This window comes from Anguilla anguilla, chromosome 8 (genome assembly GCF_013347855.1).
Source record: "Anguilla anguilla isolate fAngAng1 chromosome 8, fAngAng1.pri, whole genome shotgun sequence".
Lineage (NCBI taxonomy): Eukaryota > Metazoa > Chordata > Actinopteri > Anguilliformes > Anguillidae > Anguilla > Anguilla anguilla.
The window spans coordinates 1430068-1454357 of NC_049208.1; the positions used below are offsets into that span (position 1 = coordinate 1430068).

Sequence of the window (24290 nt, forward strand, 5' to 3'; positions counted from 1 at the left end):
CGCATCACACTGGCTGAACCTCCCAGCACCCCCTCGTCACTCTGAACCCGCGCCAAGAAGCTCTGCACCTGAGGGCAACAAGGGGTTCACTGAGAACCCCAAAAACACAACAGACCACACACAACATACACAACACACACACAGCTCACCTAACACACCACACACTCAACACACCACACACAGGAGAGGGGCAGAATGTTCCAGAACAATGCCCCGCCCCAGAGAATGTTCAGGTCTGAAAATGGTTTCCTGATTGGTCTCACCTGCCGGAGGGTCTTGCTCATTTTGGGCTGGGGGGCGTCGCTCTCCTCGGTGAAGAAGATGTGCTTGTTCTGCGGCTTTCGGCTCCTGTCTGCCCCGCCCCGTTTAAACTTCAAAGTGCTCTCGAACCTACACAGCAGAAACAGCGCCTATCAGGACGGGACAGCAGTACGTTTCAGGGACTTCTCTGAGTGGGACAGTTCTGAGGATGAGTTGCCATAAAACCAAAAAAAAATTAAACCAAAAATTGGGCGGAGTGACCATACGCCATGAGCGACAGCGATTTGAACCAATCACAGTGTTCTTCCTGAGGAGATCAAGAGCCTTCTGATTGGTTCAAACGAGCCCATGACTGACAGTTCCAACCCACATAATGGTATTCAGGAAGCCTGACTCATCAATCATGGCCAAAGATGGTGGAGGAAATGACAAGATGGAAATGTTAGTGCATTTTCATTGGAATATTTAACAATATTTCACTACTTATGCACTACTAATAAAACATTTTTCAAAATATAACTTTGTTTGTGACAAGGTTGAAAACAACCCCATTCAAAACAGAATACCGATTCCTCTGCAGACTGCTGCAGTTCTGAGCAGGAACTGTAGATGGCGCTCTCGTGTCTGTGGGGTTTCGTCTAAAACAGGCTGACTCACACAGGATTTGGTCCATGTTTCAGGCCTAGCCGATTCCAGGCCTCCTCCACACGCGTGTGCGTGCTGTCCTCCACACGCGTGTGCGGGCTCTCCTCCACACGCGTGTGCGGGCTGTCCTCCACACGCGTGTGCGGGCTGTCCTCCACACGCGTGTGCGGGCTCTCCTCCTCATCCAACTCGTGACTGCACACAAAGAGAAACCACACACGGTTAGCATACAACAGCACCGCACACAGCACACACACACATCCAACAGCACCGCACACAGCATACACACACATCCAACAGCACCGCACACAGCATACACACAACTTTCAACAGCACCTCACACAGCACACACACACATCCAACAGCACCGCACACAGCATACACACACATCCAACAGCACCGCACACAGCATACACACACATCCAACAGCACCGCACACAGCATACACACACATCCAACAGCACCGCACACAGCATACACACAACTTTCAACAGCACCTCACACAGCATACACACACATCCAACAGCACCGCACACAGCATACACACAACTTTCAACAGCACCTCACACAGCATACACACACATCCAACAGCACCGCACACAGCATACACACACATCCAACAGCACCGCACACAGCATACACACACATCCAACAGCACCGCACACAGCACACACACACATCCAACAGCACCGCACACAGCATACACACACATCCAACAGCACCGCACACAGCACACACACACATCCAACAGCACCGCACACAGCACACACACAACGTTCAAGTGCTGAAAACTATTCGGACTTGACTGGATTTTTTTCTGGGTTAAAACACATAACTGCATGTATTCTTGAGCCCGGAGCGTGACTGAAAATAAAAGCATTACTGAAAACGCTTCAGTAATGGAAACTATTGAGCACATACAGATCTGACAGTACCAGTTAAGAACAGCTGTAAGCCTGCAAATCACAGCAGGTTAATTTAACAGCAGACAGGCAAAAACACTTGATGACCACAGAATGATTCAGCAGTCCAGACAGTACAGGAGGTGCGCTTAATTAGAGCTTAATTACAGCTTAATTACAGCTTAATTAGAGCAGCGTAAATGCAGAGCTCTTTCATTCTGAATACTGAATAAATGAGGGAAAGAAGAAGTGACCTGTCCATCACTGACAGGGATTTACAGCACTTCTGCTGCACTGGATTCCTCCCTCGCTCGCCATAATTACAACAGAGAACACAGAACAAATGGGCGGATGGGAGTGTTGCAGGAGCACACACACACAGACACACACACACACACTGTGTGTTCAGCTTTGTGAGTGGGGGGTGAAACAACATGCCTCCTCTTGATCTTCACTCCTAGTCTGTTTGGAGGGCCATCATCATCACCATCATCATCTTCACCGTTCAAAGAGGCTTTCTCCGGCTGGCCACACCTCTTTTCTGAGCTCCTGGAGTTTTGGCTGGATTCTGAAGGAAGAGGTTGAAACACACCATAAGTATATAGTGAGGGTTAGTACTGGGTACTGGGTTACACTTCCCAGTGAAGCAAGAGGTTAAGGTTAGAATCAGGGTTCAAGGATTCATGTGCCTCCTGGTGCTCTTTTAAAATGGCGGACAGTCGAGCGCTCTTTTAAAATGGGGGACAGTGGAGTCCTCTCACCGGCTGGCTCAGAGCCCGCTCTGCTGGAGGACGTCCGTTTCCGATTCCCGCCATCGCACGGCTCGTCGCCCAGGCAACAGGGCTCCTCGCCCCGCCCCTCACCCTGGCGACCGCCAGTTTCCTCAGCTCCCCCCGGACTCAGCAGGCTCAGCTGTCCAATAAGATGTGCCGCTTCTTCCTCTGCCCCCGGGCCTCCTCCAATCGCAGAGCCCACTGTGTCCCCGGAGGGCGTATCCGACAGCCCTGGCCCCGCCTCTTCATGGGCGTCGGCCACGGTCCAGCCCTGAGACGCCCAGTACTGGTACTCCTCCCAGTAGCGGTAGTATGTCTGGCTGTAGTGCAGCTCCCATTCGCTCTTTCTGTCCGGGCTGTCCCACAGCGCCCCCTGCTGGTCACTGCTGTCCTGCGGGTGTGTCTCCAGCCAGGCCTGCCACAGGAGGGAGTTCCCCTGCTGGGCCCAATACAGATCCCAGCCCTGAGAGGACGTGGAGGCGTGTCCTTCCTCCGGCCCCGCCCCTGCCGTCCGAGCGGTCTGTCCGTCACACGAGGACTCCTGAGTGGGCGGAGTCTCAGGCTCCTCCTCCAGCCCCGCCCCTGCAGTCTGAGCAGCCTGTCCATCACACGGGGACTCCTCAGTGGGCAGAGCCTCAGGCTCCTCCTCCAGACCCACCCCTGCCGTCTGAGCAGCCTGTCCATCACACGGGGGCTCCAGAGTGGGCGGAGCCTCAGGCTCCTCCTCCAGACCCACCCCTGCAGTCTGAGCAGCCTGTCCATCACACGGGGGCTCCAGAGTGGGCGAAGCCTCAGGCTCCTCCTCCGGCCCCACCCCTGCAGTCTGAGCAGCCTGTCCATCACACGGGGACTCCTCAGTGGGCAGAGCCTCAGGCTCCTCCTCCCTGTGAGGGCTGCACTTCCTCCCCCTCACACGGTTTGGCTTGTGGTGAGTTTTCCCCTGCAGGAAGGAAAAGCAGCGAGAATGATTTTCTGTGGAGGACAGTGAATTCTGATTGGTTCAACCGAGTCAATGATTGACACATCACTGTAGTTCTACCCATCAGTGGAGTGATCTTCATTCCTGGTCCTGGTGGGCAGCAGTGTCTGCTGGATTTTGTTTCTGCCTTAATGTCAGCAACCAGTTCAGACCCAAGAAACCAGGAGAAGTGAGTTGACTGCTTTAGCAGACCCATTCAGCACTGGATAGCAACTGAAACCAGCAGACCTTGAGGCGCTCCAGGACCAGGACTGAAGGTCAGTGCTTCACTGGGTTCTCCCGCACCACAAGCCGTTACTGTGTGTGTGTGTGTGTGTGTGTGTGCATCCACACAAGCCTGCATCAGACCCCGGTCTGGTGTGAGTGACAGATCATCAGACCTCAGTCTGGTGTGATTGATAGTCTGAAGTGATTGACAGTCTGGTGTGATTGAGTGTCAGGAGTGATTGACAGTCTGATGTAAAGACAGTCTGGTGTGATTGACAGTCTGATGTAAAGACAGTCTGGTGTGATTGACAGTCTTGAGTGATTGAGAGTCTGGTGTGATTGACAGATCAGACCCTGGTTTGGAGTGATTGACAGTCTGGAGTGATTGACAGGCCTACCAGCCGTTTCTGAGGTGCTGAGGAGCTGCAGAATGCCAGGGGCAGGCCCATGCTGGCCATCAGAGAGGCCTCTTCATCCCACTCCTCACTACTGTCTGCAGCAGCCTGCTCTTCCTCCTCCCTCTCCTCCTCCTCCTCCTCTGGCTCTTCCTCTCCTTCTGAAAGCACATATGGCAATTCGATCGATTTTCACTTTTGCATAGCACCCTTCAGACCAATGGCTAGCTAGGGTGGTAAACAGTCATAAACAATTAACAAAGTACAAAAGGCACCTATTCAAAAAGAAATGCCCACAGTTGACTTTTTAAGAGTAGTCACCTCAGAATTTATGATCTTAAGACGGAAGAGTTCCTGAAACCATGAGCACAGCAGGTGAAGGATGACAGTCAGCAGGTGAGATACTGCTGTACTGGAACTGTGTCCACTGCCTTTACAGTGTGAACTGGTTTTAACAATGAGTACAGCAACCATACACATCACCAATACCGATCAGACTACTGCGCGAGTCAATCTTAATTTCATGCCTCTTATCTGATGAATTCTAGCGCGCACATTGACGCATTACAACGCGTGCGTACAAGAACATACATCGCAGACAAATGCAACGCGTGGCATATTCACAGCCAGGCGGACAGTTAAAATATGAAACGACTACCTTCCAAATCATCCTCTCCGGGCTCAGTGTCCACAAAGCGCGTCTTCCAGCCCCAGCGGTACCATTCTCTATCTCTGCCGGAGGGAAACAAAGAAAAGGCGAATGTTGGTACCGTTGGAAATCACCAATCCAAATCAACCACTCTAAGCGTAGGCTACATGATCTGAAAACAGTAACAGTAACGTGTGCTTTGGCATGCATCATTGTAAGTGTAGGCCCACGTACTGCCACGCTCATGTCCACTGCCGCTGTTACCAAGAAAGCAAACTAGCTAATCAAAGCTGAACACACTTGTGCAAAGAGCACACTTCTACTTACTGCGCATAGGCTCTCGAGCACAAGCAATGAATCGTCTCATCTTCGTCAGCACCCCTGGGGCTGAAAAATATTTCAGCAATCACACTGGAAATCTTGTGATTACCCCCCATCTCTGCTTTTTCCCGTCGGTGCGGGTACTTCAGATTCTCTACTGCGCGTGTTAAGGAGCTTCACTTTCCTTTTAATCTCCGGAGCCGGTCCATGTGCAAACCTGCCATAACATTCTGGTTTAGGTTAAAATGCGGTAAATATTATTGGCTGTAGCCGCTGGCTTTCGACCCACTCATCTCTCTCACGTGTCGCTCAAGGAAGCTCAAAATCATGGGCCGGCTTCCTGTTTGTATCACGTGACATGTCAACCGGAACCGAAATCGCCAAAAAAATAAAAACTTATTCGGGACCAGAGAAGCCCGGGAGGGGTGAGTTAACCAACTATATTACCGAATGACGTTTCTGATCCGCGATTGCTCTGAGTTTGCTATGTGTACTTTATGGCAGTTAGCTAGCGGGATCGTTCAATATAAACGACGCCTAGTCGGTAGCTAAATAGGTCGCTAGCTTTTGTGGAAAAGTAGCTGGCTGTCGTTTTGTCCTGGATTGGGTTAACGTTTGTATTTATCTGGTTATCGTTCGGTAGTTGCCTGAGAATAGATAGTCACTTCTTTGTCGCTGAGTTAGCCTACTGTTCGTTGGTTGGTTATTTGCGAAGACAGTTATTTTATATAACTCGTTTAGCTTTAACTTTAGCTTTAGCTTAAGGTAACCAGCAAGCTGTTCAACTTTGTTTTGCAAAACTGCCAGGTATGCAAAAACGTATATGGCTAGATAATGATCTTTCTGCGGGGTCATTGTTCTGTTCCAGTTACTGATTATATAGGAATTTCTGTACAGAAATGACGTGCATAAGAAGTGGCAACGTTTCACATGTATGCTGGAGGAAAACATTTTAATCGTGAGATAATTTAAAACTCAGATTATTATATTTTTATATCTTTAGAAAGTTCGTCCATCTATCCATTCTCTAACCGCTTAGTCCAAGTCAGGATCGCGGTGGCAAGTATCTGTCATTAATTTTACCCACCCACCCTTGATTCCCAAGAAAAGTCTGGCTTTTCAGTGCGTAGAATGTGCACGCTTCAATTAATGCCGTCTTTGAGGTATCACGATACTGCTTACTTGCTAACTACCTACTAACTACCTTGGGGGAAATCGTGTGTGAGGTCTGCTACTTGTCTCAGCATATTCTCCGCTATAATCATGCACTCACTGCGTCCTGCTCTTGTTGCCATTTAAGACTTCTCTCCGCTAATTCTAGGTCTGCCGTTTTGGCAGAAGCTGTGCACAGTAGCCTACGGCAGATGTGGGTGCAGCCGTGGGCCAGAACTGAGGAGAGATGTCAGATGTACTGGACTCTCGCGTGACCGAGCTGGGATCCGCCGGCTTCCTCTCGTGCCTGTTGGAGGAGTGGGTGGGGCTAGAGAATTTGGAAGGCTACCTCAGCTACCTGGACTACCTGGTGTGGGTTTTCACCCCGCTGGCCGTGGTCTTCATCCTTCCACTCTTCATAGTACTGTTCCTCTACCTGTCCATCCTCTTCCTCCACGTCTATAAGCACAAGAACGAGCTGCGCGAGGCGTACTCGTATAACCTCTGGGATGGGGCGCGGAAGACGCTCGCGACGCTTTGGGACGGGCACGGGAGCATCTGGCACGGTAAACCCCTTCAGCCGCAACGGGGTGGGGGTGGGGTGTGGGTTGGGGTAATCTTGGCCAGGTTTGGGTCTTAATTCAGCTAACTTGATTAAATGTTTTTTTTAATGTCCCTTTCGACCTGTTCTGATTTTTATTTTAATTTAATAAATGTAATTTCTCTTTTTTAAATTCTCTTCCTGAATTGGCTGAATTGGAATTTTATTAGCCTCAACCCTGGTCCTGATCTTGGTTATGTGTTATGTGCATACGTCTATTTCGTGTTTGGTGGTCCAGATGTGCATGCGCACCCGTGTGTTTGGCTGTGTCCTCAGTTTGCGCATGGACATGTATATATGTCTATGAGTTTGCGTGCCTTGTGTGATGTGTGCATGTTATCAGATCTTGATTGACAGATTTCCATCAAGCATCTATTCTGTTTGCCTGTATTATCTGTCACTCCACCTGCCAGCCATCTCACACTGAGCACCCATATTCATAAAGCATTCATCCAGTATCAGTTTGGCCCTTTTAGCTCATGATTGATACGTTTACAGTGTGGGCAGCGGAAATGTGAACCCTGAACCAGCTGTCCCACTATGCGATGCTTTATGAAAATGGTCCGTTTTTTTGGTATTTTTTGGAGAGGTGGGGAGGTCCTCGCCTGAAAGCTCTGTGTCTCTGCAGGCTACGAGATCCACGGTCTGGAGAAGATTCCGGATAAAGGCCCGGCGCTCATTGTTTACTACCACGGAGCCATTCCCATAGACTATTACTACTTCCTGGCCAAGGTGGTCCTGCACAAAGGAAGGATGTGCCACTCTGTCGCTGACCACTTCCTGTTTAAGGTTCCAGGTAAACTTTATTCTTGGTCGTGGGCAGACATTTTGAAAATGATTAATTTACTTCAACCACACTGCACTCAGGAAATTTAGGTGCATTGATGGAAAAAGATGAATAATATTTGCATGGTTATGGAGTCTGTTCTTGAAAGAAAAGCCCAATAGTCTCTTATTCTTGAATCATTTTCTTAGCGTACCAGTCAAGTTAGCTGTATGGTGGCATTTACTTTTGTTTATAATACTAATTGTTAGTTTGTTCGGTTAACTTTACACTTATTGATGATTAATGGGCCTTCTTGGTCTAATCATACTTTTGTAGTCCTGAGACTAACACTCACTGTTCTCTACTTTCGTCAGTTACTCTTGAAAAGGGCATCTGTTAAGTGGTTGTAATGTAAAGAACTAAATTAATATTGATACATTTCTGAGCCTATTTTTTAGTGCTGACATTGATACTATCATAGTTAAAATGCATGATAAACTGAACTGAACTGAAGGAGGTTGCGTGGTTCCCCAGACCATACAGAGCAGTCATGGTCTGTGTGCATTCCCCTCCCTCTCCACAGTGAGGCGCTGTAGTCACATAAAACGAACATTAGATTATTTCACAATGGGCTCTTTATTTTCCCTACTGTCTACAGTGAGTGGAATCTTCTGCTCTTAATTATTTAATTAACCCAGTCATTTACATAATTAAAGGGTCTTGACTGCAGACCTGGATTAGCTGATTTCCACGGTGCTCGAACAGCTCAAACTAAAAAATGTGCCCCCACCCCATCTCTGCTGGGGCAGTGTTGGGGATGTGCGTGTTGTACTGAAACCCCCAGCCCATTTCTGCTGGGGCAGTGTTGGGGATGTGCGTGTTGTACTGAAACCCCCAGCCCATCTCTGCTGGGGCAGTGTTGGGGATGTGCGTGTTGTACTGAAACCCCCAGCCCGTCTCTGCTGGGGCAGTGTTGGGGATGTGCGTGTTGTACTGAAACCCCCAGCCCGTCTCTGCTGGGGCAGTGTTGGGGATGTGCGTGTTGTACTGAGACCCCCAGCCCGTCTCTGCTGGGCCAGTGTTGGGGATGTGCGTGTTGTACTGAAACCCCCAGCCCGTCTCTGCTGGGGCAGTGTTGGGGATGTGCGTGTTGTACTGAAACCCCCAGCCCATCTCTGCTGGGGCAGTGTTGGGGATGTGCGTGTTGTACTGAAACCCCCAGCCCGTCTCTGCTGGGGCAGTGTTGGGGATGTGCGTGTTGTACTGAAACCCCCAGCCCGTCTCTGCTGGGGCAGTGTTGGGGATGTGCGTGTTGTACTGAAACCCCAGGGCTGATTTGCGTGTGTAGCGTACGTGTTTGGATGCGTCGTGCCGCGTGACTCTGGCGGTGTGATGTCGGCGTTGGCGTGCGCTCGCTCTCCCGTTGGGGTTGTGTTTCCCGCTCTTTCCGCTCAGGCTGAACACAGGAGGCGTGTTGGGCGGGTGTTTCTGCACTCCCCCCCCCCCCGATGACGAGGGGTCTGTTCTCTTAGATGAAGGTGGAGTCCCTAGCTCTTGGAGGTTTTGTACGCTGACCATCCTCCCTCCCCTCTCCTGTCCTGTCCCGCCTCCCTCCCCCCGGTCCTGCTCCACCCCCCTACCCCTCGTCTCGCCCATGGCCCCCATCCCATCATCATGCCTGTCCCGTCACGCTTCCCCCCTTCCCCCAATATCGCACCCACCCCCCCTCCCCTCCTGCCCCTTTCTCACCCCTCATGCTATCCCATCCCCCCCCCCCCCCCCCCGGCAGGGTTCCGGCTCCTGCTGGAGGTGTTCAGCGTGTTCCACGGGCCGCGGGAGGAGTGCGTGCGGGCGCTGAGGAGCGGGCACCTCCTGGCCATCTCCCCGGGGGGGGTGAGGGAGGCGCTCTTCAGCGACGAGACGTACCCCCTGCTGTGGGGCCGCCGCCACGGCTTCGCCCAGGTGGCCATCGACGCCCGAGCGGTGAGCCGGGGGGGGGGGGGGGGGGGTGAGGGTTTACGGCGTGCTGGGGGGGCAAGGTGATGGGGGAATGGGGGCACCCAAGAGTACTTCTCCGGTAAAAGTCTCAGCAGAATGTTTTTATTCCGTTTGACTAATTTTGATATTTCTTTTTGTTTCCCGTGATGACAGCAGCACTAACCCTTCCCTCTTTCTCATCCCCCCCCCCCCCCCCCCCCCCCACAGCCCATCATTCCAATGTTCACTCAGAATGTCAGAGAAGGATTCAGATCGCTCGGGAATTTGAGTAAGAGCTAAAATATTATTATTTGGGGTTTCTGTTCTTTGATATCCCCAGCAGACACACAGGATGACTGGGGTGAAGGCGGTGACTGGCTGACCCTAATCCACTACCCATAGATTACACTCCTGCATCCTCTGTGTCTGCTGTAGGAACGATGATGATGATGATGATGATATTAATAATGATCATGGTTGGTGAGACGATGATGGTAACGATAATGGTAACGGGAATGAGGATGATGATGGTACTGATGATAAAGATTCTGGTATTGATGATGATGATGGTGATAATAAAGATGTTGATGATGATGATGATGATGATTATGGCGTTGGGAGTGATGATGATGATGATGATGATTCTGATGATGATGCTGATTATGGTGTTGGGGGTGATGCTGATGAGGATGAGTATGATGATGCTGATGATGATAATAAAGATGTTGATAATGATGATGATGATGATGATTATGGTGGAGGGGATGAGGATGATGATTATGGCGTTGGGAGTGATGCTGATGATGCTGATGATGAGGATGAGTATGATGATGCTGATGATGATAATAAAGATGTTGATAATGATGATGATGATGGTGATTATGGCGTTGGGAGTGATGCTGATGCTGATGATGAGTATGAGTATGATGATGCTGATGCTGATGCTGGTCTGGGTGGCGGGCGGTGTAATGGCGGTAAAGCAGTGTCCCGCTGTGCGTGTGCGTCCCGCGTGCTCAGGGCCGTTCCGTTGGGTGTACGAGCGCTTCCGGCTGCCCGTGGCTCCCGTGTACGGCGGCTTCCCCGTCAAGTTCCGCACCTACCTGGGCGACCCCATCCCGTACGACCCCAACGTCACGGCCGCCGAGCTGGCTGACCAGGTACCGCCCCCACCTGCCCTCCACTCCTCTGCTCTTTGTGCTCTTCTCCCACTCACACTCGTCTGCTTTTTCATTCTGTTCTTTTTCACTGTGGCTGCTGTTCAGCCTGGCTCTTAAAAGTGGAATATCCACCACAGTATCCAAATAAAATTCAAATGAGATGCTGAAAACTTAACAATGTCGGGACAAGTGCACAAATTATGGCTGCTTTCAAGTATTGCACTTTCAATATGCTCCTGTGAAGTATATTTATCGTTCATTTTCCCATTATTTCTCAATATTTATCATGGCAAAGTCCACATATTTACAGTGCATGGCAGTATATTCTCTTTCTGTGGGGGCAGGCGGAGCAGGAAGTGACATGCCACGTGTGGAGCAGGAAGTGACACGCTGTCCGACTGTGTTCCAGGCCCAGCAGGCAGTGCAGTCTCTGATTGATCGGCACCAGAAGATCCCGGGAAACGTTTTTCGGGCGCTCCTGGAGCGGGTCTACACCAAACACAAAGAACCGTAAGGACACGGAGGAGACCGCAACATAGTACAGAGGAACCCGGTACAGCACAGAGGAACCCGGTACAGCACAGAGGACCCCACAGCACAGTAGAACCCGGTACAGCACAGAGGAACCCACAGCACAGTAGAACCTTCCTCAGCATAGAGGAACCCACAGCACAGTAGAACCCAGTACAGCACAGAGGAACCCACAGCACAGTAGAACCCGGTACAGCACAGAGGAACCCGGTACAGCACAGTAGAACCCGGTACAGCACAGAGGAACCCTCAGCACAGTAGAACCTTCCACAGCACAGAGGAACCCACAGCAAAGTAGAACCTTCCTCAGCACAGAGGAACCCACAGCACAGTAGAACCCGATACAGCACAGAGGAACCCTCAGCACAGTAGAACCTTCCACAGCACAGAGGAACCCACAGCAAAGTAGAACCTTCCTCAGCACAGAGGAACCCACAGCACAGTAGAACCCGATACAGCACAGAGGAACCCACAGCACAGTAGAACCTTCCACAGCACAGAGGAACCCACAGCACAGTAGAACCTTCCACAGCACAGAGGAACCCACAGCAAAGTAGAACCTTCCACAGCACAGAGGAACCCACAGCAAAGTAGAACCTTCCTCAGCACAGAGGAACCCACAGCACAGTAGAACCTTCCTCAGCACAGAGGAACCCACAGCACAGTAGAACCTGCTACAGAACAGAGGAACCCACAGCACAGTAGAACCTTCCTCAGCACAGAGGAAACCACAGCACGGTAGAATCCGGTATGGAACAGAGGAACCCACAGCACAGTAGAACCCGGTATAGAACAGTAGAACCCGGTATAGAACAGAGGAACCCACAGTATATCACACAAGAACCCTCTACAGTATAGGAGAACCCACAGTGTAGTACAGACTCAGAGGTGTCTGTGCAGCACGTGGGAACCAGCAGTATAGTACAGGAGAACCTTCTTCAGTTCAGAGGAACGCACAGTATAGCACTAAAGAGCCCACTACAGCAGAGAGAACCTGAGAGAACCCAGCATAGAACAGGGAACCCCGCTGCCGTACGGGAGAGCCCACAGCACGGTGTTTTGGGGTACTCTGACATTAAGAGGTACGTTAGCTGCACACAGAGGAGGGATGGTGCTTCTATTCACAGTTTACAACAGACAGACAGACAGACAGACAGACAGACAGACAGATAGACAGGCAGGCAGGCAGACAGACAGATAGACAGGCAGATAGGCAGACAGTCCTGCTGTGGGGATGCTTTCCCACAGTACTCCTGTATAACCTGTAATGGGTCATACTGCTACAGATCAGTATACTGTGTGTGTGTGTGTGTGTGTGTGTGTGTGTGTGTATGTGCGTGTGTGTGTGTGTGTGTGTTCAGCACAGATTATCTGACTGATTCTCCTGTCCTCTTTCCGGAGCGATCATGTGAACCGTAGATAGCTGTGCTCAGGAGTATTTACTGTAGCTCTGGTAAAGAGCAAAGCCGGTTTTTACAGGTTCTATCCTGTACACAATGGCCCCTCTGTTTTAGCTCTGTCAGATCCCTCAGGTGTAGATGATAACTTATGCACCCATAACTGATACACGATTAAAGGATCAAAATGGGAAAAAGAAAATGCGTATTTGCAGGACAATCATCAAATGCGAGATAATTTATTATTTTATTGTATTAATTATTGTATGTTTACTTGATTTTAAACACCAGATTTCATAAATTAAAAATTAATTATATTTGCTCTGCAGTTCTAAACACCTTCTGTATGAGTCGTCTTGTGGGGATTTACTTGATAACGTTGAGAGAACTGTTCCTTTATTTTTAAAAATGTGTCCGTTGCACGCAGCAGGTTTTGGCGATCTTTCCGTGTTTCTGAGCTGGTGAAGAAAGCGAGAGGTGTGTTTTAATGGGAGGTGTGAGCTTTTGGTTTAGATGAGAAACGGGCCCTGTTTCTCTGAGTCGTGGGTAGAAGGACGGACCTGATCTCCCTTCTCAAAGCTCCTTCAAAGCCCCAAACGGGGACGGCAGCGCAGATGAGAGAGGCTAGCTTCTCTTACGGATTACAGGACCTGGCATCAGAACAGCGGTTAGCAAATTAAACAACCTCTTCATTAAGCATTATGAGTTGGTTGTGGGGATCCATCTGATCTTTAACTCTAGACTCAAGACTCGACGCATTGGATTCTGGAGACCTCAATAGCTGCTAGCAAATGTTCTAAAATGCAGTAGTTCATACTAAACAGAGAACTCTGTTAAACCATCTCATTGCCGATATTACTTTCCCATCTGACCTTTCCTTTAAATAGCTACAGCAATGACAGAGGCAGAGATGCATCCTAATGTGTCCATGTTGGCCCAGGTGTATACTGTTACCTGTTCTAATGCCTCCATGTTGGCTCAGATGCATACTGTAACCTGTTAATGCCTCCATTTTGGCTCCAATGGATATTGTAACCTGTACTAATGCCTCCATGTTGGCTCAGATGCATACTGTTTCCTATTTTAATGCCTCCATGTTGGCTCAGATGCATATTGTAACATGTTATAATGCCTCCATTTTAGCTCAAATGCATACTGTAACCTGTTCTAATGCCTCCATTTTGGCTCAAATGCATACTGTAACCTCTCCTTGTCATTCATATTGACCTAAATTTTCTGCAGTGTCTGATTATTCATCAGCGCTTCCTTGTCAGTATGAGTTTTCAGACGGGGACTTCCTCCGTACGGGACAAAAGATCATTGTCTCTGGCTTTGACTCACTTCCTCTCGTATTTCTCATTTTCTGTCATAGTTTCGTCTCGTTGAATTTTGAGGTGAATTGCCTATCGTTAAAAGAGAAAAATAGGGCGCAATTCTTAAAAATTCAGAAAAATTCAGGGACCATATTTTTTGATGTCAAAAGAGATTAAATGATGACTTAATATTGTAATTGTGGGCTGCTGTAGATGTGAGGGAAAAAATCAGTAATGCACTTTTATATAAAGGTTGTTTTATAGTGGTTACAGTTGATCTTTAAATCTGATGTTTATTACTTATGTAAATTTCTGATTCTCTGATTCTTATTAGAACATCCCAAATTTAGCCTACATGTTTTATGCTTCTACAAGACCAAAATTCACAAAGATATTTTAAACCTTCTGTGAAAAATGATTCCATATTAGCACACTAAACCATTGTTCAGAGTGAGCAGCTTCACCAGAGCAGCGGCAGTACCTCCACTGGCCCGTAGAGGGCGAAAAGGCAAGAGCAGCGGTGGCCTCCCACCGGTCTCTGCTCAGTTCTTTAATCGTAGGAAACACCTGCTCCTCCAAACAATGACTGCGTTTCCTGCAGCTGTGCTAATGGCGGGTGAGCTAGCGTACGCCAGTGAGCTAGCGTGCGCCAGCGCTTCCTGCTTCTCCACAACAGCTTCTGGGCTTCAGCAATGCTTCAGCTATGCTTCAGCCACACCCTCTCACTGTCTGAAGCCTGTGCTACGGCCCCTACTAACCCCCTTGGTCCTCATTATCACAGGGAAGGAGGAGGGATAGGGGTAATCACTGGTGGCTTGCTATCGCATTATGGATGTTGGCAGCCATGTTTGATTGGGGCGTCTGAGGTCAGTCCCAAGCAGGCATTGTGTGGCGGGTGATTTAGTGAGGTTGGCACCACTGAGACCTGACGGTGGGCAGGGAGGTGGGCAGCAGGCACGAGGCGCAGCGTTTTGGGCTCAAACACAGCGAGCAAGGGCGAGCTCAACCTGCCTGGCTGGGGAAACCAGGCCCATGACTGGGGAACAGAGTCAGGCCTGGCGGACATTACCGCGCGCGCGTGTGTGTGTGTGTGTGTGTGTGTGTGTGTGTGTGATAAACGTGCGTGTGTGTCATAACCATGCACGCGCCTGTGTGTCATAACCTTATGTGTGTGTGTGTGTGTGTATGTATGTTTGTGTGTGTGTGTTATAACATCGCTCACGCGTGTGTGTCCATCCGTCCACTTCAGCCAGTTAGCGCATGACTGTAGGTACAGAAACCTGTTAAAATCGTATGAAAGAGTGAAAGTTCAGTGAGGAGCGGGCCTTCCATCTTCCTTTCTGAGGTAATATGTTTGCATGTTAACCTCAATTACCATGTACGCAAAATGGTGTCAGCATATACCAAATAAATTTTGCATTACTTTCTTAAAAAAAAAAAAAAAAAATTCTGTTTCATAACAATCTGTTCAAAATATGTGTGCCTTGTTCTCTGAGGTGACCAGTTGTTAAGTTGTTATCCATTTGTCTTACAGGATCTGCAATAAGTGTTAATTAATTTTTTTAATTTATAAATTTATAAATTAATAAATCAAATCATGTTGCAAAATAAAGAATGTTTTGCGGTAATTATTTTGGTAGTCTCGCTTCTGTGAATAGCAATGGTTCTCATCGATCCCAAGCACCAATCGTAGGTGAACATTATTATTATTATTATTATGATGATGATGACGATTATTATTATTATTATTATTATTATTATTATTATTATTATTATTATTATTATAGCACTAGTCTTACTGAGGAGACGGCACAGTTATTGTTCAAATAAAGGAAATAAAGAGAACAGGCGGATAAAATGACCACAGTGTACTTTATTAAATTAATTTGGTACCTTGTGTTGCAATAAAATCAAATAAAAATTTACAAAACTCCCAATATATACAAAATTGTAAGATTCTGTAGTTTCACGCTTAATATTTACAATAAAATCAAGTACCCAATTAAGTGTTTTTTTAAGCACTTCAAACTTCTGTCACACAATGCAACTCACTCAAAAGACCAAAAAATAAACAGGATTTTTTTTTTTGCTTTTTTTGCTAATTATTTTTTAAATCTTTTTATACATCACATACACCACACTAGATTATTCAGCACTATAGCATGTGTAGCTGCCATCTTCTGGCACTGACCTCTATTCAAAGACACATCCACATCCTTCACTATCAGGACTCAACGTAGGAATGTTGTTTAAACACGGTCATTTGCATACATTTATGTACAGATAAAACATCGTCTTTCGTTGTCCTCCGGTTCCATCGTCATTGTTCACTGCAAATGAAGTCAGAGAGCACATTTGTACAATATGTGTTTGCACACTGAGTCATCCCGGACAGCCAGTACTTTACGGTGCTGTTTTTCTTACTGCGGTGGCGGTGGTGGCGGTTCAGGAGTAAGTGTGGGCGGGGCTTGTCCATACCTTTGCTGGTTTAGTATTCATACAAATATCTGATAAATTAGGGAACTCTTGTTTCTTCCCCCCACCCCCCCGCCCCCGCCCGCTGAGCAGACTGACCCCCAGCCCACCCTGCCGTGTTCTCTTCCCTCCTTAAGCTCGATCATCGTTGGCTTGAGTCCAAAACCACGCGGTTCTGTGAAATTGTGAGATTACGTCTGCAACAGGACGCTTTCTGCTCCTGACTAACTGCAAGAAGACGATGTATTGTAAGGTCAGTCTGTGGCAACACCCCCCTCACCCGATTCTCCTATCACACATACACACACACACACACACGCACGCACACACACGCACACGCGCACACACACACACACCCACCCACACACACACACGCGCACGCACACGCACACGCGCACACACACACACACACACACACACGCACGCACGCACGCACGCACACACCCACACGCACGCACGCACGCACGCACACACGCGCACACACGCACACACACACACGCACGCACGCACACACACACACGCACGCACACGCACACACACACACGCACACACACACGCGCACGCACACACACGCACACACACCCACCCACACACACGCACACACACACACACACGCACATACACACACACACGCACACACGCACACACACCCACCCACACACACGCACACACACACGCACATACACACGCACACGCGCACACCCACACGCACACACACACGCACACACACACGCACACACACGCACGCACACACACACACACACACCTGCTAACCGCTGGTCTGGTCAGCTAAGCAGTATAACAGGAAACTGTTTCACACACGATCCCTAACAGGCCTGCGATGTTCTGCTTCCTGAGAGGAAGGTGCTCAGGGGCATTTCCTCAAAACTCAAGTTTTTATATTGTTCTGGGGGTTCCATTCCTACTGGAAAACAGCAGAACCACACTCTGCACAGACACATCATTGGGTACTTTCTCTCTCTTACACTGATTCACACGCGTGCACACACACACACTCACCTACGCACACACACAAACTCATACATGCACACACTCACTCACACGCACACGTAGGCGCACACACACACACTCACAATCTCACACACATACACACACACATGCAGAAAATAATTATGAGGCAGGAAAAAAAATTGCGAGATTAATTTTTTTTAAGGCAGAAATGGAAGTGACAGAAGCAGCTTGTCATGTGACTGCAGGGCCAGACTGTTCCCCATCCACTCCCAAAAATAAGAGATCGTTTTGTTGTCAATTACAGATCTGCTATTTTTAATTCAGTTTCGTGCCGCAGTTAGCGGAGCGAAGTCAGCTGACACTCCCCCGCCATCGCGCATCGTCGGTCTGCTGTTACCGCTATCCCGCCGGCGAAGAACCGAGCTGGGAAAACAGGAAGGAAGGAGACACCTGTGTGAGAGGGCCTCTAAAGAGCAGGGCTCTGTGTGAGAGGGCCTCTAAAGAGCAGGCCTCTGTGTGAGAGGGCCTCTAAAGAGCAGGACTCTGTGTGAGAGGGCCTCTAAAGAGACTCTGTGTGAGAGGGCCTCTAAAGAGCAGGACTCTGTGTGAGAGGGCCTCTAAAGAGCAGGACTCTGTGTGAGAGGGCCTCTAAAGAGACTCTGTGTGAGAGGGCCTCTAAAGAGCAGGCCTCTGTGTGAGAGGGCCTCTAAAGAGACTCTGTGTGAGAGGGCCTCTAAAGAGCAGGTCTCTGTGTGAGAGGGCCTCTAAAGAGACTCTGTGTGAGAGGGCCTCTAAAGAGACTCTGTGTGAGAGGGCCTCTAAAGAGCAGGACTCTGTGTGAGAGGGCCTCTAAAGAGCAGGACTCTGTGTGAGAGGGCCTCTAAAGAGCAGGCCTCTGTGTGAGAGGGCCTCTAAAGAGCAGGCCTCTGTGTGAGAGTGCCTCTAAAGAGCAGGACTCTGTGTGAGAGGGCCTCTAAAGAGCAGGACTCTGTGTGAGAGGGCCTCTAAAGAGCAGGACTCTGTGTGAGAGGGCCTCTAAAGAGACTGTGTGTGAGAGGGCCTCTAAAGAGCAGGACTCTGTGTGAGGTTGGGAGGAGGTGACTGAGAGGCGGGGAGGAGGTGACTGAGGTGGGGAGGAGGTGATTGTGAGGTTGAATAACACGATGCAGAGCCACAGAAACATTTCTATAATTATTCCGGTCAAACAGGCCACCATAGAGTGTGACCACTTCTCCAGCACGCTCGCACACACAGATATCAAATCACAAATCCTAATCCTGGGTTCCAATGCACCGCCATGCTTGGGGCCACCGAGTGGGGGGGGGGTGTCTGGGCGGGTCGTGAGGTTATAGGGTCTGGGGGTCATGGGGTTTTGGATCTGGCTAATTAACATCTAGTTTAGATTTGGGGCATTTGGGGGATTAGTGTTCTGAGGTGTGTTGTGATCTGTGTTAACCCCCCCAGTGATGGGACCTGGACCAAACTGCCCCCATCCAACACCCTCCTCTACGTTATAGAGAACCCTCAGGACCACCATGGAGTGGTTCTTTTCCTTTTTTAATGGTCTGGAAACATTATTCTTACATAAGCCTCAAAATCCACTACAGTGTGAGCAGGCTGCCTCTCTGCGCAATGAGACCTAATTGGTTAGCCAGACGTGTCAGCCATTAGATTGATATCTGATTGGTTAGCCAGAGTTGTGAGCCATTAGTGACAGATGTGAGCTGTTAGTGAGAGATGTTTACGGTTAGCCAGAGATGTGAGCTGTTAGTAAGAGATGTTTACGGTTAGCCAGAGATGTAGCGATTAGAGCAAAATGTATATAGTTAGCCAGAAATGTAAGAGATTAGTGAGAGATGTTTACGATTAGCAAGAGGTGTAGTGATTAGCAAGAGATGTTTACAGTTAGTCAGAGATGTGAGCGATTAGGGAAAGATGTTTACAGTCAGCCAGAGATGTCAGTGATTAGTGAGAGATGGTTACAGTTAGCCAGAGATGTCAGTGATTAGTGAGAGATGGTTACAGTTAGCCAGAGATGTGAACTGTTAGCGAGAGGTGTTTACGGTTAGCCAGAGATGTGAACTGTTAGCGAGAGGTGTTTACGGTTAGCCAGAGATGTGAACTGTTAGCTAGAGGTGTTTACGGTTAGCCAGAGATGTGAACTGTTAGCTAGAGGTGTTTACGGTTAGCCAGAGATGTGAAATGTTAGCTTGAGGTGTTTACGGTTAGCCAGAGATGTGAACTGTTAGCGAGAGATGTTTACGGTTGGCCAGAGATGTAGTGATTAGTGAGAGATGTGATCAGTTAGCCAGAGATGTCAGTGATTAGTGAGAGATGGTTACAGTTAGCCAGAGATGTGAACTGTTAGCGAGAGGTGTTTACGGTTAGCCAGAGATGTGAACTGTTAGCGAGAGGTGTTTACGGTTAGCCAGAGATGTGAACTGTTAGCTAGAGGTGTTTACGGTTAGCCAGAGATGTGAACTGTTAGCTAGAGGTGTTTACGGTTAGCCAGAGATGTGAACTGTTAGCTTGAGGTGTTTACGGTTAGCCAGAGATGTGAACTGTTAGCGAGAGATGTTTACGGTTAGCCAGAGATGTAGTGATTAGTGAGAGATGTGATAAGTTAGCCAGAGATGTAAACGATTAGCGTGAGATGTGAGCGATTAGCGAGAGATGTGATCAGTTAGCCAGAGATGCTGTTAGTTGTTAGCTGGAGATTTGTGCAGGTGTGAGTCATTAGCAGGAACGGCTCACTAATAACTGTCATCATCAGTCCTTGTTCTGGGAGAGACAGACACTGTGTTAAATGAGTTCTTCCTGAAAACAGTGTTGGTTTACAGTCAAACAAAGCACAGCAGTGGAGACAGCTTCCTGGAGACGCAGCCCCGCGGATCCACTCAAGGCCACATTCTCATTCAGAAACTGCATTAATACGTCTCAGCCAGCCGTTTGGCAGCGGGACGGCAATAAAAATGAATGTGGTTTCTTCATATTGATTAGCTTTGCCTCATAACCGTCTGGCCCCACTCTGCTCCTCTAATGGAGGCGATAGCCATCAAAGAGAGCACAGGCCTGAGAGACTGCCGTTCGGAGAAACACAGAGAGCAGCCTCAACACGGCCATTCACACAACCTGCACCAATCACAGAGAGCCGCCAGTCATTCATTCATTCATTCAACACGGAGCACAGTCAGTCACAGCGCCTCATTCATCATTCAACACAGAGCACAGCCAATCACATTGCTTTATCTGGCACCAATCACAGTACACCCAATCACATTGCCTCATTCTGCTTTGCTCACAAAGTGCCACCAGTCATTAATCAGCCATCATGGAGCACACTGAATCACATCACCTCATTCATTATCCATCACAGAGCACAGCCAATCACATTGCCTCATTCATTATCCATTACAGAATACAGCCAATCACAACGCCTCATTCATCATCCATCACAAACTGTAGCCAATCACACTGCCTCATTCTGTTTCACAGGGTGCAGCCGGTGTCCTACAGCCTCACTCAAAACTAAACACAATCCGCCAAAAAAGTTTTCACAGAGAAATCAAATAATTAGCAAAGTTTGGCTGTAGCAGGAATGGTGAGGGTTGTAACTGTGAATAGAGATTATTCTGTATCGTAAAAAAGGCCTTGGTCTTTAGTCAATAAATCAAGATGTGTGCTTTTCATAAAGTTTAAAATGAAGTGGTAAGTCAATTGTACTTTTTAAATTTAGATTTTGTGCTTCAATTTAATAAATATGACAAAAGTGGAATTTCAACTCTGTGCACAGATGCTGATTAAACTACAACACTTTTAACCGATGATACTGTGACGTGTCAGCTACAATACGTAAGGCTTGAAATCCATTTTTGTCATGTGCTGTTACTACACCTTTCAATGGTGAGCGAGCCAAAGGACTCGTTGGGGAATGCTACTGAACAGGAATGGCTTATTCTCTGTTCATCTGAGGGCCAGAAACAAAGGAAAAAATTCAGTTATATTCAAAATATCTGAGAGCAGCTACATAAGACAAGTCATGCACTATTTTATATGAAAACAAGTCAAAGAGAAGAGAAACCACACAGGTGAGAGTCAGCACTAGTGGCAGTGGTGAAGAGTTAGTGAAGAGGCTGGGGGATGGGGGGGTGTTTGGTTTAAACTTGTTATTGTGTTTTAGGCTGGTTAAACTAGAGAAGGAACCAGAGAGCCAAGAGCTGTAAATCCTTAGACTGAGACAGGAACGTATTTCAACCACGCGTGTATTAGCCGTGTGTCTAACACGTGTGCCTTTTGTATGTAACACGGGTCGCTCAAATTTGTAATTCTTCTACCTCTGTCTCATCTGCAGAGCAACATTCACCTCCATCGCTTTGACTGTAGTCTATATACGTACATTTATTTGGGAGTCATTTTGCTGTTTTTTTTTTTGTAACCACAGTAAAATGTGTAGCGTTAAATCAACTCTGAGAGAGTGCATTTTACTCTGGTAGAATACATTTTCCTCCCTTGTTGATGGAGGGAAATTTGTATGCACCACTCTCTCAGTGCTCTGTGGTCTAGATGCTCCGTCATCTCCAGGGCGTTTGGACAGGGAGGCTACATGACTGTGAGGCTGGTTTCCCGATTGACTCGAGATTATAAGTGAAGCACATCCCCAGAACTTTGGGCTGATTTATCTCACATTGCGACTGTCAACCTCGTCGGGGTTCATAATGCAGTAAAGTGGGGGGGGGGGGGGGGGGTGGGGGCAAATCAAATCCTGGAGAGGTGCAAAGCCTGCCGTGCTACAAAGCCTTTAAGCACTCAAGGGCTCCATTCGAGCCACTGATTGGCTAGAGAGTCCGCACGCCTTGCTTCCAACTGGCTCCAGAAAACCAGGGAAACCCGCTAACACTGCGGCGCACCAGGACTGCAGTTTGGGCTCCCTGACGTCACGAGCCTCACAAATGACCTCTGAATACATGACATCACATGCTCACTTTTCTGACTGACAGCTGAGACATCAATCACAAAGCCATTGGGTACTGCAGATTTAACGCACTACCCATGAACCTCTTGTACAAAACGCATACATCATCACAAAGCGTCTAAGGAGGAATGCTGCATCTTTTACCCCTCGCAACTGGGGTCCTTTCGGCCCAAAGACGCGCCACAATCTGAGTTTGGCAAAACAGCTTCACTTCCTGTGTCAGTGTGCTCTGATTGGCTTGTGCTGTCTGGGCTCCTCCTCCTGTTCCTGTTTCCTGTCCAATCAGATCTTGGCGTGCGTTCCTTCAGACTGCAGCTCCACGGAGATTCCGTAGCCTCTTAGCAAAGGTGCCAGGAGAAATGGCTGCAACTGATTGGCTCTTCCAGGTGAAATATTATAAAGAGGACAGCCCCCAGCCCCACACCACCCCCATCCAGTAGAAACACCCATATGGCACCTCCTCTAGCACAGCGACCACCTGTCTGCAATTGTATATTTTTGTATATACAATAAATAGTTTACATGTATTTAAATTCAAGTAAATGAGAATTGATCGCTGTGTTTGTTCTGTGCTTAGCAGCGACCCACATCATAGGAGCTATATGGGCCCATGACTGGACCTTTTGGCACAAGGACAGCTTTGTCAGACTGGGAGGGCAGAATTCCGTGGCCTTTGTGACATCATAAGGTGTGGCCTTCACCTATTGGTTCCTCTTTTTGGGTAGCAGAAATTGGAGCATTTTCCCATTCGTTTGTTATTGTACTTCCACATGTTTAGGAGCGTGTGTATGCGTGTGTGCGTGTGTCTGTGTGTGTATGTGCGCATGAGTGAGAGTGTGCGTGTGTTTGCATGTGTGTGTCTGTGTGAATGTGCGTGTGCGTGCATGCGTGTGCATATGCGTGTGCATGTGTGTGTGCGTGTGAGTGTGCGTGTGTGCATGTGCGTGTGTGAGTGATGTGTGTGCATGTGTGCAAGTGCGTGTGTGTGTGTGTGCATGTGTGTGTGTGTGTGCGCATGTGTGCATGTGCATGTGCGTGAGTGTGTGTGAGTGTGTGTGTGTGTGTGCGCATGTGTGCATGTACATGTGCGTGAGTGTGTGTGAGTGTGTGTGTGTGTGTGCGCATGTGTGCATGTACATGTGCGTGAGTGTGTGTGTGTGTGTGTGTGCGCATGTGTGCGTGTGAGTGTGTGTGAGTGTGTGTGTGCGCGCATGTGCATGTGCGTGAGTGTGTGTGAGTGTGTGTGTCTGTGCATGTGCATGTGCGTGAGTGTGTGTGAGTGTGTGTGTGTGTGTGTGTGTGTGTGCGCATGTGTGCATGTGCATGTGCGTGAGTGTGCGTGCGTGTGCGTGTGTGTGTGTGAGTGTGTGTGAGTGTGCGTGAGTGTGCGTGAGTGTGCGTGAGTGTGTGTGAGTGTGCGTGAGTGTGTGTGTGTGTGAGTGTGCGTGAGTGTGCGTGAGTGTGTGTGAGTGTGCGTGAGTGTGCGTGAGTGTGTGTGTGTGTGTGTGAGTGTGTGTGAGTGTGCGTGTGTGTGTGTGAGTGTGCGTGAGTGTGTGTGTGTGTGTGTGTGTGAGTGTGTGTGAGTGTGTGTGAGTGTGTGTGTGTGTGTGTGAGTGTGTGTGTGTGTGTGTGTGTGTGTGTGAGTGTGCGTGAGTGTGTGTGAGTGTGTGTGTGTGTGTGTGAGTGTGTGTGAGTGTGTGTGTGTGTGTGTGAGTGTGCGTGAGTGTGCGTGCGTGTGCGTGAGTGTGCGTGAGTGTGTGTGTGTGTGTGTGAGTGTGTGTGAGTGTGTGTGAGTGTGTGTGAGTGTGATCCCGTAGCTATGAAAGAGATCATATCCCTGTAAAC

The 24290-nt window shown here is 48.6% G+C and overlaps 2 protein-coding genes across 9 annotated transcripts in view; one reads left to right on the forward strand and one right to left on the reverse strand.

Annotated features, from left to right (window-relative positions):
- Nucleotides 1–5459, reverse strand: part of tgs1 (trimethylguanosine synthase 1) — an 11939-nt gene extending 6480 nt beyond the window's left edge. Inside the window, 8 exon segments of the mRNA XM_035430501.1 lie at nucleotides 1–68; nucleotides 264–390; nucleotides 919–1101; nucleotides 2247–2376; nucleotides 2570–3521; nucleotides 4166–4323; nucleotides 4821–4894; nucleotides 5139–5459. The exon segment at nucleotides 1–68 is cut by the window's left edge and continues 302 nt beyond it. Coding sequence (XP_035286392.1) covers nucleotides 1–68; nucleotides 264–390; nucleotides 919–1101; nucleotides 2247–2376; nucleotides 2570–3521; nucleotides 4166–4323; nucleotides 4821–4894; nucleotides 5139–5248 — 1802 coding nt within the window. The 5' untranslated portion in view covers nucleotides 5249–5459.
- On the forward strand, nucleotides 3735–15654 carry LOC118234137 (transmembrane protein 68-like). 8 transcript variants are annotated; one of them, XR_004766626.1, is made up of 8 exons: nucleotides 5566–5939; nucleotides 6454–6850; nucleotides 7514–7681; nucleotides 9441–9634; nucleotides 9857–9917; nucleotides 10646–10785; nucleotides 11195–11357; nucleotides 11398–15654. XR_004766626.1 is itself a non-coding variant. In XM_035430509.1 (7 exons), the coding sequence occupies exons 2-7, from the start codon at nucleotides 6532–6534 to the stop codon at nucleotides 11297–11299; spliced, it is 987 nt and encodes a 328-aa protein (XP_035286400.1). In that variant the 5' UTR covers nucleotides 3735–3817; nucleotides 6454–6531; the 3' UTR covers nucleotides 11300–15654. The 8 variants fall into 8 exon arrangements, 5 of the variants coding, with proteins under 5 accessions (XP_035286400.1, XP_035286398.1, XP_035286397.1 ...); XR_004766627.1 differs by having other exon boundaries at nucleotides 11195–11351; nucleotides 11409–15654; XR_004766628.1 differs by having other exon boundaries at nucleotides 11195–11351; nucleotides 11597–15654.
- The last annotated feature ends 8636 nt before the right edge of the window (nucleotides 15655–24290 follow it).